The 15,704-nt window shown below is 39.4% G+C and overlaps 1 protein-coding gene across 5 annotated transcripts in view; it reads right to left on the bottom strand.

Moving 5' to 3' along the window:
• The window catches only part of Upf2 (UPF2 regulator of nonsense mediated mRNA decay), a 99,053-nt gene that overhangs the window by 74,721 nt on the left and 8,628 nt on the right, over positions 1 to 15,704 (bottom strand). For all 5 annotated transcript variants that reach the window (XM_031359516.1, XM_031359515.1, XM_031359513.1 and 2 more), the window contains exons 3-5: positions 13,674 to 14,453; positions 4,436 to 4,596; positions 1,574 to 1,768 (exon numbers count right to left, since the gene is read on the bottom strand). In XM_031359516.1, the coding sequence (XP_031215376.1) occupies positions 1,574 to 1,768; positions 4,436 to 4,596; positions 13,674 to 14,453 (1,136 nt within the window). The remainder of the gene's footprint in view (positions 1 to 1,573; positions 1,769 to 4,435; positions 4,597 to 13,673; positions 14,454 to 15,704) is intronic.

The following is a 15,704-nucleotide window of genomic DNA, read 5'->3' as shown; positions in this document are numbered from 1 at the left end:
GCCAGCCTGGTCTACAGAGTGAGTTCCAGGACAGCCAGGACTACACAGAGAAACCCTGTCTCGAAACCGCCCCCCCCCCCCCAAAAAAAAAGAAGAAAGAAGGTAAAAAGGGAGGGATGGCAGCAGGCGTGTTGAGGATTGGTTCTAATGCTGTCTTAATGCAGCTCCCAGAATCACACGGGAATCTGTGCATTCAGACACTAAAGGAAGCCTGTCCCCAGTTGGCTCTGACTGGAAAATAAAGTTACCAACATTCAATGACTGGGCAGGGTGAACAAGGTGGGACTTTTAGACTGCACAGGCAAGGAACCAAGGGATAAGAGGACAATCACCACGACTTGGAAGCACAGGGATTAGACATAAGAGCTACAGCCATGGAAGAATTTGGGAAGTGGCCCTAAGGCCACTCCTCTGATTTGGTCTGGGGTAGCAGAAATGAAATGTTGATTTAACAAGCTGACTCAGAAAAGGTTGAGGGGAGGGTGCTTGTTAGGTGTGGGGAGGATTAGAAATGCCCAGCCATTGAGCTAATCAAGGCCTACCAAAATTAGCTGAGAGCTCTTGGGTGGGTGCAATGTGGGCATGACCTGCCAGAAGCCAGAGCAGTTTAACTAGTTCACCACTACACAGGCTAGCCTACATGTTATCAGATCTATGCTAAAGATAGGCAATTTTGTTCATTAAAGTGGTCTCTCACAAGAAAGCTCTAAGTTCCTTCTCATTTTCTCTCTCTCTCTCTCAACCTTATTTTATGTGTATGAATGTGTTACCTGAATGCATGTCTGTGTTCCACTTGTGTGCCTAGTACTTGCAGCGACCAGAAGAGGGTGTCAGATCCCATGGAACTGGAGTTTCAGATGGTTATTGTGCTGGGAATCAAACCTAGGTTCTGGAAAACCAGCCAGTGCTCTTAACCATTGAGGTATATCTCTAGTCCCTTTTCTTTTATTTTTATATTCAGTATGATCTTTCCTGGGTTATGCAGGCAGTAGTAACACTGAGATATGGTTTGATATAAAAACCAATTTAGTAGCTAAATTGGTTTTAGTATATTTAGTAGCTAAATTGGTTTTAGTATATTGTAGCAATATACTAAATAGATAAGAAAAGAGAACAATCAGGAAATTGGTTAGATGAAACAAAGGAACTTAGCCAAAAATCTAAACCAAGCCAAACCACAGACCCAAATCTTCAACAAAACTGACAAAAATGTTGCTATCTATAGAAATAGTGATAAATATGAATTCATCATACTAACTTTTCTATTCTCCTTGAGATTTAAAAAAAAAAAATCTATTGAGAGAGAAAGAGAGAGAAAAAAATGTAAGAGTGAGAGAAAGGAAGAGAGAGAATGAGAATGTGTGTTTGTGGCTCATGCCTGTAGTGCCAGCACTCAAAAGACTGATGCAGGAAGACTAATACAGGTTCAGGTCCAGTCTGAGATACAGTTGGATGCCATCCTGGGCAACAGAAAGAAACCCTGTCTCACAACCCTGGCACACAATCAATCAATCAATCAGTAAATGCAAAAATACATAAATAAATAATAATATGATTTTAAAAAATAATTTACCTTTGGAGTCCTCTTTGTTAGAATCCTTGTTCTGACTTTTTTCATTGTCTTTAAACAAGATGGCTGGAACAAATGCTTTCAAATCGATGAGGTTTTCATAAAAATTCCGAGCGTCTTCATCTTCCCAAATGCCACCTTCTAAGTCATATTCTCCAGGTTTGCCAGGTGTAAATATGTCTATTCCAGGTCCATGCTCTGCAGTAAACCGTGAGCGGAGAACAGTGAGAAACAGGAGGAAGCAGAGCCACTACACTTGTATTTTCAATCTGTGCCGATTAAATCTCCGTGTTTCAAGTGACTAGATTTTCATCAATCAACAAGCACTTAAGACTACACCTGACTATCTCTCTTTATTCTGTTTTGTTTTGTTTTGAGACAAGGTTTCTCTATGCAGCCCTGACTTTCCTGGAACTCATTCTGTAAACCAGGCTACTCTTGAACTTAAGAGATCCACCTGCCTCTGTGTCCTGAGTGTTGAATTAAAGGTTAGAGTCACCGTGCTTAGCCTTTTTTTGTTTTGTTTTTCAAGACAGGGTTTCTCTATATAACCCTGGCTGTCCTGGAACTCACTCTGTAGACCAGGCTGGCCTCGAACTCAGAAATCTGCCTGCCTCTGCCTCCCAAGTGCTGGGATTAAAGGCATGCGCCACCACCGCCAGGCCCGAAGCCATCTTTCCACCTAGTAATCATCTTTTTAATTATTATAATTATTATACGTACGTGCCTGTGGAGGGGTATGTGTGTATGTGCTACAAAATTTGTGGTGGAGGTCAGGCAACAATTTCTCAAGATTCAGTTCTCTCCTTCCAACTCTGAGTGGATTTAGGGAATCAAATTCTGGTTCTGAGGCTGGTGAGGCAAGTACTTTTACTCACCTAACATGCCCAGCTATTTATGATCTTAGCTTGGGGATAAGTACAGAAAGAATAAAGCCTGTAGATAGGCTCATGATTAAGAAGTAGGGATTTTATTAATTTGTTAGGTTATTTATTTTTATATTCTGAGCAGATTACTCTGTGGTTATATGTAAGGAGGGGAACTGAGAATAAATACATAGTTCTCCACTCTCTAAGAGATGACACTGGGAGGGGAGCCTAGGACTGCAGCTTATTGCCAGAGTACTGCCCTTGAATGTCTCAAGCCTTTAGTTCTCTCCTCAGTGCCTCTAAACCCCAGAGGAAAAGAAAGCTTTGCTACATGGGTCTAATCCTCAGAATACATGCAGAGGTAGAAAGAGAAAACCAACTCCACAGAGTTGTCCTGATCTCATGTGCACCATGGCACTGATAAGCTCTTCACACATGCACACAGGAAAGAAATAAGTACTGTAATTAAACATGTGAATTAAAATTAACCCCGAAGAGGTTAATTATTCACTAAATGTCATTTTTTGAAAAAGAACAGGCACTGGGGGGTGGTGGTGCACGCCTTTGATCCCAGCACTTGGGAGGTAGAGGCAGGCGGATTTCTGAGTTCGAGGCCAGCCTGGTCTACAGAGTGAGTTCTAGGACAGCCAGGGCTATAGGGAAACCCTGTCTCGAAAACAAAACAAACAAACAAAAAGAACAGGCAGTGGTGGCGCATGCCTTTAATCCCAGCACTTGGCAGGCAGAGACAGACAGATTTCTTTTCTTTTTTTTTTAAAGATTTATTTATTATTATATGTAAGTACATTGTAGCTGTCTTCAGACACACCAGAAGAGGACATCAGATGTCATTATGGATGGTTGTGAGCCACCATGTGGTTGCTAGGATTTGAACTCAGGACCTTTGGAAGAAGAGTCGGTGCTCTTACCCGCTGAGCCATCTCACCAGCCCAGTTTCTTTTTTTGTTTTTTGTTTTTTGAGACAGGGTTTCTCTGTGTAGCCCTGGCTGTCCTGGAGCTCACTCTGTAGACCAGGCTGGCCTCGAACTCAGAGATTCGCCTGTTTCTGGATTTCTGAATTCCAGCACAGCCAAGGTTATACAGAGAAACCCTGTCTCAAAAAACTAGGGAAAAAAAAATAAGGAAAAGGAAAAAAAAAAAAGAACAGCAATACAATAAAACATTGACTCCTTATATGTATATAGCCTTGTCAGAATGTGACAAAGAGAGAGAAACCAAGACAGAAAGAAAAAGAGAGACAACATGGAGAGAGAAGAGGAAAAAGGAAGGAAGGAAAGAAAGAAAAACAATAGAGGAAGACACCAGACATCAACCTCTGGCTTCAACACATACACAGACACATATACACGCATATCACGATACATACACACACACACAAACAGGTAGAAACTGAGGAAGTTACTTGACATTTATCTCTGAACTCCATACACATATACACATTCCATGCACATTCCTTGTGTACATGTGCACATATACACCACAAAAATACCCTCTAATTCATACATACCAAAAACCCGATTTTAAAAAAAATGATGTTTAAGTATATCATGCACTGGTGAGATGACCAAGTGGGCAAAGCTGCGCTGCCAAGTTTGATTATCTGAGTTCAATCTCAAGAACCGAAAGAGTTAAAGCAGAGAACTGACTCCACAAAGCTGTACAGACACACACACACACACGCACACGAGGACTAGGTTAGGGTATACCTTATCCTCTGGGGTCGGCTTGTCCTGGGGAAGGTCTGGCATATTTTCATCACACTCACACACACATGCGCACACACGCACATGCACACACACAAAGACTAGGTTGTACCTTACCCTCTGGGGTCGGCTTGTCCTGGAGAAGGTCTGGCATATTCATCACTCACACGCACACGCACACATGCGCACACGCACACGCGCACACGCACACGCCACACATGCACACACACACACACACACACACACGAGGACTAGGTTAGGGTATACCTTACCCTCTGGGGTCGGCTTGTCCTGGGGAAGGTCTGGCATGTTTTCATCCAGAAGGTCTGCTAACGACTGAGAGTTCGCCAGCAGCTTCTGGTAAGACATTGCAAACTCCTCATACTGCTTGTGCCTGTCCTCACTTAGCTCGCCTTTAGAGTGCAGAATACGCCTATAAGTAAATGAAGAAATAAATAATCTGATAAGCTTGTCAAAGTAGACATGACCATGGAAAATAATCCATAAAATTTTATCTTACCACAAAAATTTAATATATAGTATATGTTCTTTACTAATTTTTTAATCTCATATTCTCAGGATCTACCTTAAAATTAAAATACATACGACAACAACAAAAAATCACCCAATTAAGCTTACTAAGATGACAAAATATACATTCAGAATCACCATAATATTTAACTTTACTAAATAACTAAAGCTTATTTAGTACTTTGTTACAAGAATAGAACCCACTGAAATACAGCTAATCAAATATATTTTCTCCAAATCACTAATTGGTTTCCAAAAGCAACAAGTTATGAGAAGAATCAGTTATCTTTAAACCTAAACAACGACTTGATAAGAAAATATATTTAACAATTTACTGTAGAATAATTGTTATTTTGTTAAACTATGCTTTCCTAAGACATACTATTAGCCAAAAATACTCACATTCACAAAAGTCGGTTTCTAAATATAACAGGCTTTAAGAGATTCAAAGTCAGAATTATCATCCATGAACTTCTATGAGTTAAATCATGATTATCTTTTGTAAAAATCCATTTATCTAATACGGTCAGTTTTCAATTTACAGTATTAGCTATTTATTCAATGGATAAACAGAAATGATCAGCCCACTTACTCAAGGCTTTCATAGGGAAGCCCAAGGATATAATTCTTCCTACTTCACCAAAAAGTACTGTAAGTTACTCTTGATTACTAATGTTAAACTACTGGAAAGGAACCAAAATATATAAAGTCAAAATTCTCACGTACTGGTGGTATAGACAGTTAAGACTTACACAAAAGGATACAATTTGTTTGACACTAAATATTTATGTGGTAGTATAACTGATATTTGTAAACAATGCTATACACATAAAAGATGTTTTTTAGGATGGTTAAAATTGAGTATCTTGTAGCCCAGGCTGTTCTCAAGCTCACGCTGCTGCCAAGGCTAGACCCCATAATCTTCCTGTCTCCACCCCAACTTTCAACATAAGTTTTCAAAAAACAATATATTTAAGTTAAAAAATTTCCAAAAGGAGGCTGGCAAGATGGCTCAGTGGGTAAGAATACTGACTGCTCTTCCGAAGGTCCTGAGTTCGGATCCCAGCAACCACATGGTGGCTCACAACCACCCATGATGAGATCTGACGGCCTCTTCTGGTGTGTCTGAAGACAGCTACAGTGATTTACACCAGAGGGAGTGGGGCTGGAGTGAGCAGGACCAGCAGAGGTCCTGAGTTCAATTCCCAGCAGCCACATACATGATGGCTAATGGCCATCTGTACTGCTACAGTGTATTCATACACATAAAATAAATAAATCTTTAAAAAAATTTTTTTCCAAAAGGCTGGGCAGTGGTGGCGCATGCCTTTAATCCCAGCACTTGGGAGGCAGAGGCAGGCGGATTTCTGAGTTCCAGGCCAGCCTGGTCTACAGAGTGAGTTCCAGGACAGCCAGGGCTACACAGAGAAACCCTGTCTCGAAAAATTAAAAAAAAAAATCCTTATTATACTTTATTATTGCAAAGGTAAGACTATCAGAGTTCAAGGCTGACTGTTGGTGTTAAACAATAATGACTCACTCAGAGGTTTTCAGAAAGATCAAACAGGCAATATAGTAAGTATCAGACATTTTTAAAAGCACCGAAGAAGGGCCAGATGCCAGTGCATGTACACATCCGATTCACGACAGAGCTCACATTTACGTCAGACGTAGAACACTACTATTATCTCCACTGGAAGGCTAGGAACACTGAAGCACACGTGTGTGAGGCAACTTGCCCAAGAATACAGAGTAAACGACAGGTCTAGAGTTTGAAACCAATTACCCTGCTTCTGGAGTCTGCTTAATTAAAAAGTAGACTACTGCTGAAGTTAACCTGTTTTGTAAATTCTATTGGAATTACAAACCCTCTTAAATGTACATACTAAAAGCAAACCATGAAAATCAAGGTGCTATTTTAAATTCTCTTTTTAACCAAAAATATAACCTGGATTCCTCTGGCTTGCACTAGAGTTGGTGCGGAGCGAGTGGCCAGTCAGAAGGTAGTAAGAGTGACAGCAGTGGATGCTGTACAGCTATGAGAAATACAGCTCTGAGAAAAGGAACTTGATTTTGTCACTGGCTCTTCACATTACCTTGGGCAACTCCTCAAATTCCTTTTATCAGTCACTTTCAAAATACAGATATTTCCTTTAGGGATATTGTAAAGACATCAGTAAGATTATGCATATAATTCATTATATTTATAGAAAATGCTATTTTCATGAGAAAAAAAAGTACTAAAACCACTGTAAAAAAGTAAAAAGCTTCAATGCCAAATATTTTGATCTATGAAACTGTGGTCAGGATGTAAAGTAAATTAATTCATTTTTAATAATCTCAGCAAATATATAAACATCCTTTTAAATTTTGATCTTGTACAATCACAGAAAATAAGACACATAAAAATCTTGAAAATATGGCCATGACTAAATCTACGAAAAAAAAAAATATATACTGTGTTTTTACCTCCCATTTGCTCCAGCCTTGTCAACCATCACAAAAATAAGCCATAAATTTATATTAAATTTTCTTACAATCTCACTTAAATTTGGTTATGATTATCTTAGAAAAGACACCAGAGTCGGGCCGGGCGGTGGTGGCACACGCCTTTAGTCCCAGCACTTGGGAGGCAGAGGCAGGTGGATTTCTGAGTTCGAGGCCAGCCTGGTCTACAGAGTGAGTTCCAGGACAGCCAGAGCTACACAGAGTAACCTTGTCTCAAAAAACCAAGAAAAAAAAAAAAAAGACACCAGAGTGTTCAATATTTATTCAAATATTTATTCATTTACTATGTTAAATTCATTTAAGCAAGGTTGGTAAACTCAGAGGAAGTAACAATACAGGGCTCTTGTAACACTGTTAGAGCTTGCTTAAGGAGAAAATTCAGTGAGGCAATATCTTTTTTCTTTTGGGTTTTTGTTTTTGTTTTTTTTGGTTTTTCATGATAGGGTTTCTCTGTGTATTCCTGGCTGAGCTGGAACTAGCTCTGCAGCTACTCTGGAACCCACAGAGACACACCTGCCTCTGCTTCCTAAACTCTGGGATTAAAGGCATTGACCACCAATGCCAAGACACATATAACCTTGAATATACAGTCATGAGGCATGAAGCAATATCTTAATAGTGGGTAAATATTACCACCTGATCAACCTGTAAGAATAGGTAAAGCCCACCTGAAGGAAATTAAGGTAAAAGCAATTTAAAATTAAGTACATTTTAAATCAGTATAAGTTTCAACATTAGTCAAACTAATAGTACTTCTCAGATTTTATTAACAGTAGAGAAAGGGGAATGTTTGCATTGTATTTACAACTTTTACTAAACCTTTAAACCAACTTGCTATTGCAAACAATTTGGGCAATCAGGAAAAGACTAATTTAAAGGTATTAAAACCAAAACTTGCTACATCAATTGCCAGCGTGGACACTGTAGAGACGTGGCTCTCAACCTTCGTAACACTGCAACCTCTTAATCTAGTTCATGCTGTGGTGACCCCAATCATAAAATTATTTTAACTGCTTTTTCATAACTAATTTTACTACTGTCATGAACTGTAATATTAAGTGTCTTTGTTTCCTGATGGTCTTAGACAACCCCACACATACTGCTTTAGGGGTTGGTTGTAGAAGTGTTAGCCCAGCAAGCACAAGCCCTGGCTTTTGTCACAGCACCAAGAAACAAAATCATTTTGAGTACTGAGAATTGATTACTTATTATTTGAATATATTATTTCAGTCTGCTGAAAGAAAATCTTCTGTTAACTATGACATTATATTTACTAATCAATTTTATTAAATGTCAAAAGAACTAGCAAGATCTCTATCAACAAAATGATCCCTGAATACAATAGAAGGCAACATTTACCAAGCATATAAAGCTAACTCCAATCATCAAAAATTAATTTTAAAATCTACACATGCTGTAACTTCCCAGAACTGCTTAAGATCACGTGAGCAAAATGTATAGTGAACATGATATTTTTAAAGTAAAAAAAAATTATAATTCCAATTTGTCAAAGTTCACCTTACCTAGTATTTTTGGTCAAAACTATAAATTCTTCAGGGGCTTAGAAGCAGTACTAAAGCATATACTATATGCCCCAGTACGAGTAAATAATTTTTAGATAAGTCATTATCACTCACACATTTATTCATTCCAGTGCCTTTAAGGAAACACCAGGATTTATTTTATTATTATTTGTTTTATTTTGTTTTTGAGACAGGGTCTCTGGGTAGCACAGGCTATCTTAGAACTCACTCTGTAGTCTAGGCTGTCTTTGAACTCAAAGAAATTTGCATGCCTCTGCCTCCAGAGCTGGATTAAAGCTGTGCACCATGAAACCCAGCCACAAAAGCAGCAGAAAGTTTGAGTCAGTCTATGTCTAAAACCTAGCTGGACAGAGCTGGGCCTGGTGGCACAGACCTACTTTCAATACTTGAGAGGCTGAACTAAAGAGCACTGTGAGCAGGAGACCAATGTGGCCACTCATAAGACTCAAAAGCAGCATTGGCTGAGTCAAATTTAAAATGCAGACTTTAAAGCACACAGAATAAGATTTCACAAGCTCTAAGGATAATGCTTTCTAACATGCTAAACAGCAAAATGACCAAGAGCACTTATGATTCCTAGACTGAAAACACTGCACTTGATTTTCCTAAGACATAAATAAAGGCATAAAAAAATTTGATTACATGAGTCTGAAGTCTCAGGTCACTTATTACTCAGTTGTCTAGGATATCACACCACCTAAGAGAAATCTTTTCTTTTCTTTCCTTTTTTTTTTCTTTTTTGGTTTTCCGAGACAGGGTTTCTCTGTGTAGCCCTGGCTATCCTGGAACTCACTCTGTAGACCAGGCTGGCCTCGAACTCAGAAATCCACCTGCCTCTGCCTCCCAAGTGCTGGGATTAAAGGCGTGCGCCACCACCGCCTTGCTGAGAAATCTTATTGGAGAAACTACTGCCCATGATTGACATTTGACTGAAAACAACTACTGGGCCATGTCTTCAAAGAAGACACTTTTAAGAACTGATTACTTCAGAAGTAAATCATAATAAGGTATTTTCAGAAGTAAGGATACTAACCAAAAGAGGTTCTGCGTTAATCCATTCCCAAGCTTATTATTTTTCCTCAGCTGGGTTATCTGCATCTTCACTATCAAAGCTGATTAGCAACTCAAAGTATCTTGAGCTCAAAGTAAGCCAGATGTCAAATACTTTCTATTAAGATTTTCACATGCCTAAATTATTGCATCAGTAAGCAGACAAAATATGCTGCAACAAATGACTTCATGATGTTAACATCAATCTACACTGGAAGTAAACTCTAAAAACTGTAATTAACAATTCTGTTATTGCTAGATGGTGGTGGCACACATCTTTAACCCCAGCATTTAGAGGGCAGAGGCAGAACAGCCTGGTCTACAGTGAGTTCCAGGACAGCCAGGGCTACACAGTAAAACTGTCTTGAAACCACCACCACCACCACCACCCCGGCAAAAACCAAAAACAAAGACAAAAAAACCCAACCTAGTTCTGTTATCAAAGCAGCTAAGCTTTAGAAGAAAGCCCTCAGTAATAAATGAACAGAGGATATGCCTACCAAAACTGTAGGTGAACCAACAGATAAGAACCCATTTACTGCCTGTTGGTGGTGGCATATGCCTTTAATCCTAGCTGGCAGAGACAAGTGGATCTCTCTGAGTTCAAGGCCAGCCTGATCTACAGAGCAAGTTAGGACAGTCATGGTTCCACAGAGAAACCCTGTCTTGAAAAACAAAACAAACTCAGCTATACCATTCCTGAGCATATACCCAGAAGATGCTCCAATATGTAATAAGGACACATGCTCCACTATTTTTATAGCAGCCTTATTTATAATAGCCAGGAGCTGGAAACAACCCAGATGTCCTTCACAGAGGAATGAATACAGAAATTGTGGTACATCTACACAATGGAGTACTACTCAGCTACTAAAAACAACAAATTTATGAAATTCTTAGGTAAGTGAATAGAACTAGAAAACATCACCCTGAGTGAGGTAACCCAATCGCAAAAGAACACACATAGTATGCACTCAATGATAAATGGATATTAGCCCTAAAGCTCCAAATAACCAGGATACAATTCACAGACCACATGAAGCTCAATAAGAAGGAAGACCAAAGTGTGGGTGCTTCAGTCCTTCTTAGAAGGAGAACAAAATACTCACAGGAGCAAATATGAAGATAAAGTGTTGAGCATAGACTGAAGGAAAGGCCATCCAGAGACTGTCCCACATGGGGATCAATCCCATATAGTTACCAAACCCAGACACGATTGAGGATGCCAAGAAATGCATGCTGAAAGGAGCTTGATATAGCTTTCTCTTGAGAGGCCCATCAGAGCCTTACAAATACAGAGGTGGATGTTCACAGTCAACCATTGGACTGGGCATGGGATCCCCATAGAGGAGTTAGCAAAAGGACTGACAGAGTTAAAGGGGTTTGCAAACCCATAAGAAGAATAACAACAATATCAACCAACCAGACCCTCCAGAACTCACAGGGACTAAGCCATCAATAAAGGAGTACACATGGCCCCAGCTGCATATGTAGCAGAGGATGATGGCCTTGTCATGTATCAATGGGAGGAGAGGTCCTTGGTCCTATGAAGGCTCCATAGATGCCCCACTGTAGGGGAATCGAGGATGGGGAGGTGGGAGTGAGTAGGTGGGTGGAGGAACACCCTCACAGAAGCAGGACGAGGGAGGATGAGACAGGGTGTTTCCCAGAGGGAGGGAAACAAGGAAAGGGGATAACATTTGAAATGTAAATAAAGAAAATATCCAATTAAAAAAAGAAAAAGAAAAACAAAACAAAAGAACCCATTTACTTACCTTAGCACTTAATAACACACATAAAATCATCTGTAAAATCGTTAGCTTAAAACAGCATATCTGAAACATTTAAATATGCCCAACAGAGTGAGATGCCACCTCAGAAGCATGCATTCAGGGCAAAACTTAGTGCACTAGTTCAAAGTAAAGAACCACCTTAAGAGTAGTTCATTTGAACCAGGCATAGTGGTGCATGCCTTTAGTCCTAGTGCTTGGAGGATGAGGTGAGTGGGTCTGTGTTCAAAGCCAGCCTGGTCTACAGAGCAGGCAAGGCTACCCAGTAACACCCTGTCTCAAATAAACAAATAAAAAAAGAGCAGTCCATCTGCCACAATCAGGTGTACCACAATCAGGCTTCAGTGTTAAAAGTCCTAACAAAAAGACAAATGACAAGACAGTTAAAGAAGCTGTAGCAACTTTGGTCACAGAACAACCAACAGAACCAAATGTTCTAAGAATAGTGAGTGTCTGGAAAGGACTGGAAGAGTGCAAAATTGAAGACAGCTATCCTGAAAAAGAAAGCATCTGGCAGTCCACAGATAGGCGAGGGAAGTCGCAGGGGTCGGACAGACATGGCTCACAGCGGTACTAAACCACTGTAGCGTCTCTCTACTATGATACTCTAAGTAAATAGGTAAACACCCATCAAGTGCTGTTTACAGAGTCACTTGTGATGCATCTGGCAGACTGTAAAGGAACAGGAGGATGAAACTGACAAAGCATTATGCAAGTCACAATTAAAAAGATTAAAAACATGAAAATTAGTATTCAGAACCATAGACAAGAGTGGCAATTCTGTTTCTATTTTACTTTTTTCTTTGAGATGGGATTTCATTATGTTGCCCAGAGTGTATAATTCTCACCAAATGACCTTTGGTCACCAGGACTGAGCAGCAACATGACCCTGAACAATATGCTGCTACAGTGGCACATTCACTGTTTTTCTGGTTAGATCAATCACCATCCAGGGATAACTGCTCACACCAGTCCTCCCCTACACTCATGAGAACAGAAAACGGCATGCCTCCTCATTAACTGCTGATCAAGAAAAGTTCTAGACTCCTAAGCCTACAATTAGCTCAGCTAAACAGAACTGCTATACTCCCTTCTGTATAGCCCAGACTTCCAACTAACCAACAACCTCATTATAGTTGGCCCAATACCCACAAACTGTGTAGCCGATTGTTGTCTCCTCATTGCAGGAACTACAGTATCTTCTGACAACTGAATCTGGATTCTAATAGGGTCTTTTCACCAATGACCAGAGCGACAAAACATGACTCCTTTAAAACTGGGAACAGGAGCCCTCAGGAAGAACACTCCTGGAGCTGGAGAGATGGCTCAGTGGTTAAGAGTAACGACTCTCTTCCGAAGGTCCTGAGTTCAAATCCCAGCAACCACATGGTGGCTCACAACTATCTGTAATGAGATCTGATGCCCTCTTCTCTCTTCCGGTGCATCTGAAGACAGCTACGGTGTACTTACATATAATAAATAAATAAACATTTAGAAAAAAAAAAGGAAGAACACTCCTGTTGATACAGTTTAAAACTTACCCAAGGGGGAAAAAAACCAAACCAAAAAACATATCCAAGGACACTTTTCACAGCTAACTCTGTGCTACTTCTCAGAATTCCGATCTGAAACACCACAGCTAAGGTATGACTCATTTTTTTTTTAAAGAGCAAGCAACAGCAGTGACATTAAATACAAAACTTAGAGTACAAAACAAGAAAGCAAATCTGTTAGGAGGAATGCTGAAACAGAAAAATAGTAGCAGGTCAGGTAGTGACAGAAACAGAAAATCAACTCTTCAACATTAATGAGGTCTTTTTACACCACAGGAAGAAAATAGATCAACAAAGCAAAAATTACCACCTTCTTACTGGCGTTCTTTAAAATCAGAAATAAAATCTATCATAGAGTCACATTTAAACGTGAGTACTTAAGACTATTATACTGTTGAAATTTTCCTGGAATGCTAAGAAATCACCTGTAAGGAGCCCTTTTCCATAAGTTCTCTCAGTGGCATGAAGACTTTAAACATTTTAAGTACGAGCTCCACAATAAATTCTCAATTCTGAGAAACATTTGAAAATCACCTGTTTTGCCTCTCAGTATTCTGAAGCTCCCTGTGGTCCCTTTTCAGGTGTTTGGTCAAAGATGTAAAGTACTCTTTTAAAAGATTCTGGAAAGGCTGCTGCTTCTCTGGACTAATTATCTCACTAGGAGGAAAGTTCAAATTAAACTTCTCTGCAGCACTTTTTACTTTCCTCGGTATAAGTCCAGCAATGTCATCTCCACAATGGCGACAGAAACTAATCACCACAGAAACATGAGTGTGGGATTCTCGGTCAGCATTAATAATACTTTTTAGCTGTTCATAGATTAAGGAAAGTCCTTCCTTGTCAGTGAAAATTCCCACTATTGTCAATTCTGCAATGAAACGCAAGTCAGTTCTTAGCTTGGTAATATTAGGTGTTTTCTCCTCTTTCCTTGCTTCAAAATGTTTTTTCCACACCTGAAGTAGTGAGGGTGCAAAGTCAGCATACCGCTGGTGAAAGAGAGAGCAGAGGTGCACAGCACAGTTCACATCAGAGATTTTTAATTTTGCTTCCACAATGGAAGCTACGGCTTCTGCAATATATTTGCTTAAATTCAAGCCATTAAAATCATGAGACAAGGAGTCTCTCTGTTGTTCTGTAATTGTTTTTAGTTTCTTGACAAAAGCAGTATTTTTCTTTAAGCTCGAATCTAGGCGGCTAAAGAAATTTTCCTCTGGTCGGTTGTCTGGAGCATTTTGGTTTTTGCTCCGGAGTTCCTTTCGTAATTGATGGCGTTCCCAAGCCTCCTGATGAAGCTGAAGAGATTCTTCTTTCTCTCTATATAAAAGACAAAACACAAATAAATGTATACATTTTGAAATGTATAATCTAATAAAAATATACAATCTAAGTGTAAGAATCCAAGAGGAACAAAAGGAGCAAAAAGAGCCTCCACGGCTTTTGTTGCCTTGGGGTCCTGCAGAGCCTGAGCCTTGTGCATGCTAATGGGCACTGACCTTGCATTTGCACTCTCCACCTCTTTCATTACTTTCAAAGGCATTTTATTAATGATTTAACATACTGGAAGCACAGTAAATTATAACACCTACTGGGGTAGAGGCGAATGATTTCCAATAATCTAAACTGTTAATCATTCTGTCAATTTGTGAGTTCAACTAATCTAAGACACAATGTTCTATATGTAAAATATAAAATGATATGCCTGAGAATAATATAAAATGTTAAAAAAAAAAGCATTGGGTAAATAGAAAAACATTGACACAAGAAACATTTCAGTTAAAGCACCACCATTATGAAATATACTGAATTGTCAAGAACCGACTCCCATACTCAGCATTTATATAACAACTAGTAAAGGCCAGCCTGAGTTATATGAGAAACCTCCTGCTCCTTCTCCCCCCAACACACCAAAAGAAGACACTGGACAGAAGAGATGGCTCAAACTTAGGAGCACTGGCTGCTCTTCCAAAGAACCCAGGTTCAAGTCTCAGCAGCCACATGGCAGCTCACAACAATCAAGAGCTCCAGGTTCAGAGGATCTGCTGCCCTCTTCAAGCCTCTAAAGGCATTGCATGTGGAGCCCACACATGGATGTTGGCAAATACTCATCATATATACATAAAATAAAAATCCAAAATTCTTTTTCCATGAGCATCGATAACAAGAAGTACTCATGACTTAGGAAGTCTGGGAAGGAACTCTAGAACTACCAGTTTAAAATCCTTTAGTGAGTACAATAAACTCAATTTAACCTAAAAGAACAGTTAAAAGCTGACATAACTTTTTTTCACCTAGACATTTAAAAAGAAGTAATGACTTGGGGCAGGGGTGGAGACAAGAGAGAATTTGATTTTAAAATAATAGAATATATGTTTTAAGATATAAATCTGCAAAAAAGTAATTTTCCTCTTCCCAGCAAAAATTATTTCTTAAATACCTTACTCTAACTGCAGGCCCCATGCCTACCCCTTGCTGAGGGCTGCATTTGGGTATACAAATCTTTCAGTCACACACAAACTACAGGCCTTGTAATGAAAAGAACAAAACCCTAATTCATTATGTATTTGA

This window comes from Mastomys coucha, unplaced genomic scaffold, assembly GCF_008632895.1.
Source record: "Mastomys coucha isolate ucsf_1 unplaced genomic scaffold, UCSF_Mcou_1 pScaffold7, whole genome shotgun sequence".
In the NCBI taxonomy this organism is placed as follows: Eukaryota; Metazoa; Chordata; class Mammalia; order Rodentia; family Muridae; genus Mastomys; species Mastomys coucha.
This window is presented reverse-complemented; position numbering and strand designations above follow the sequence as displayed.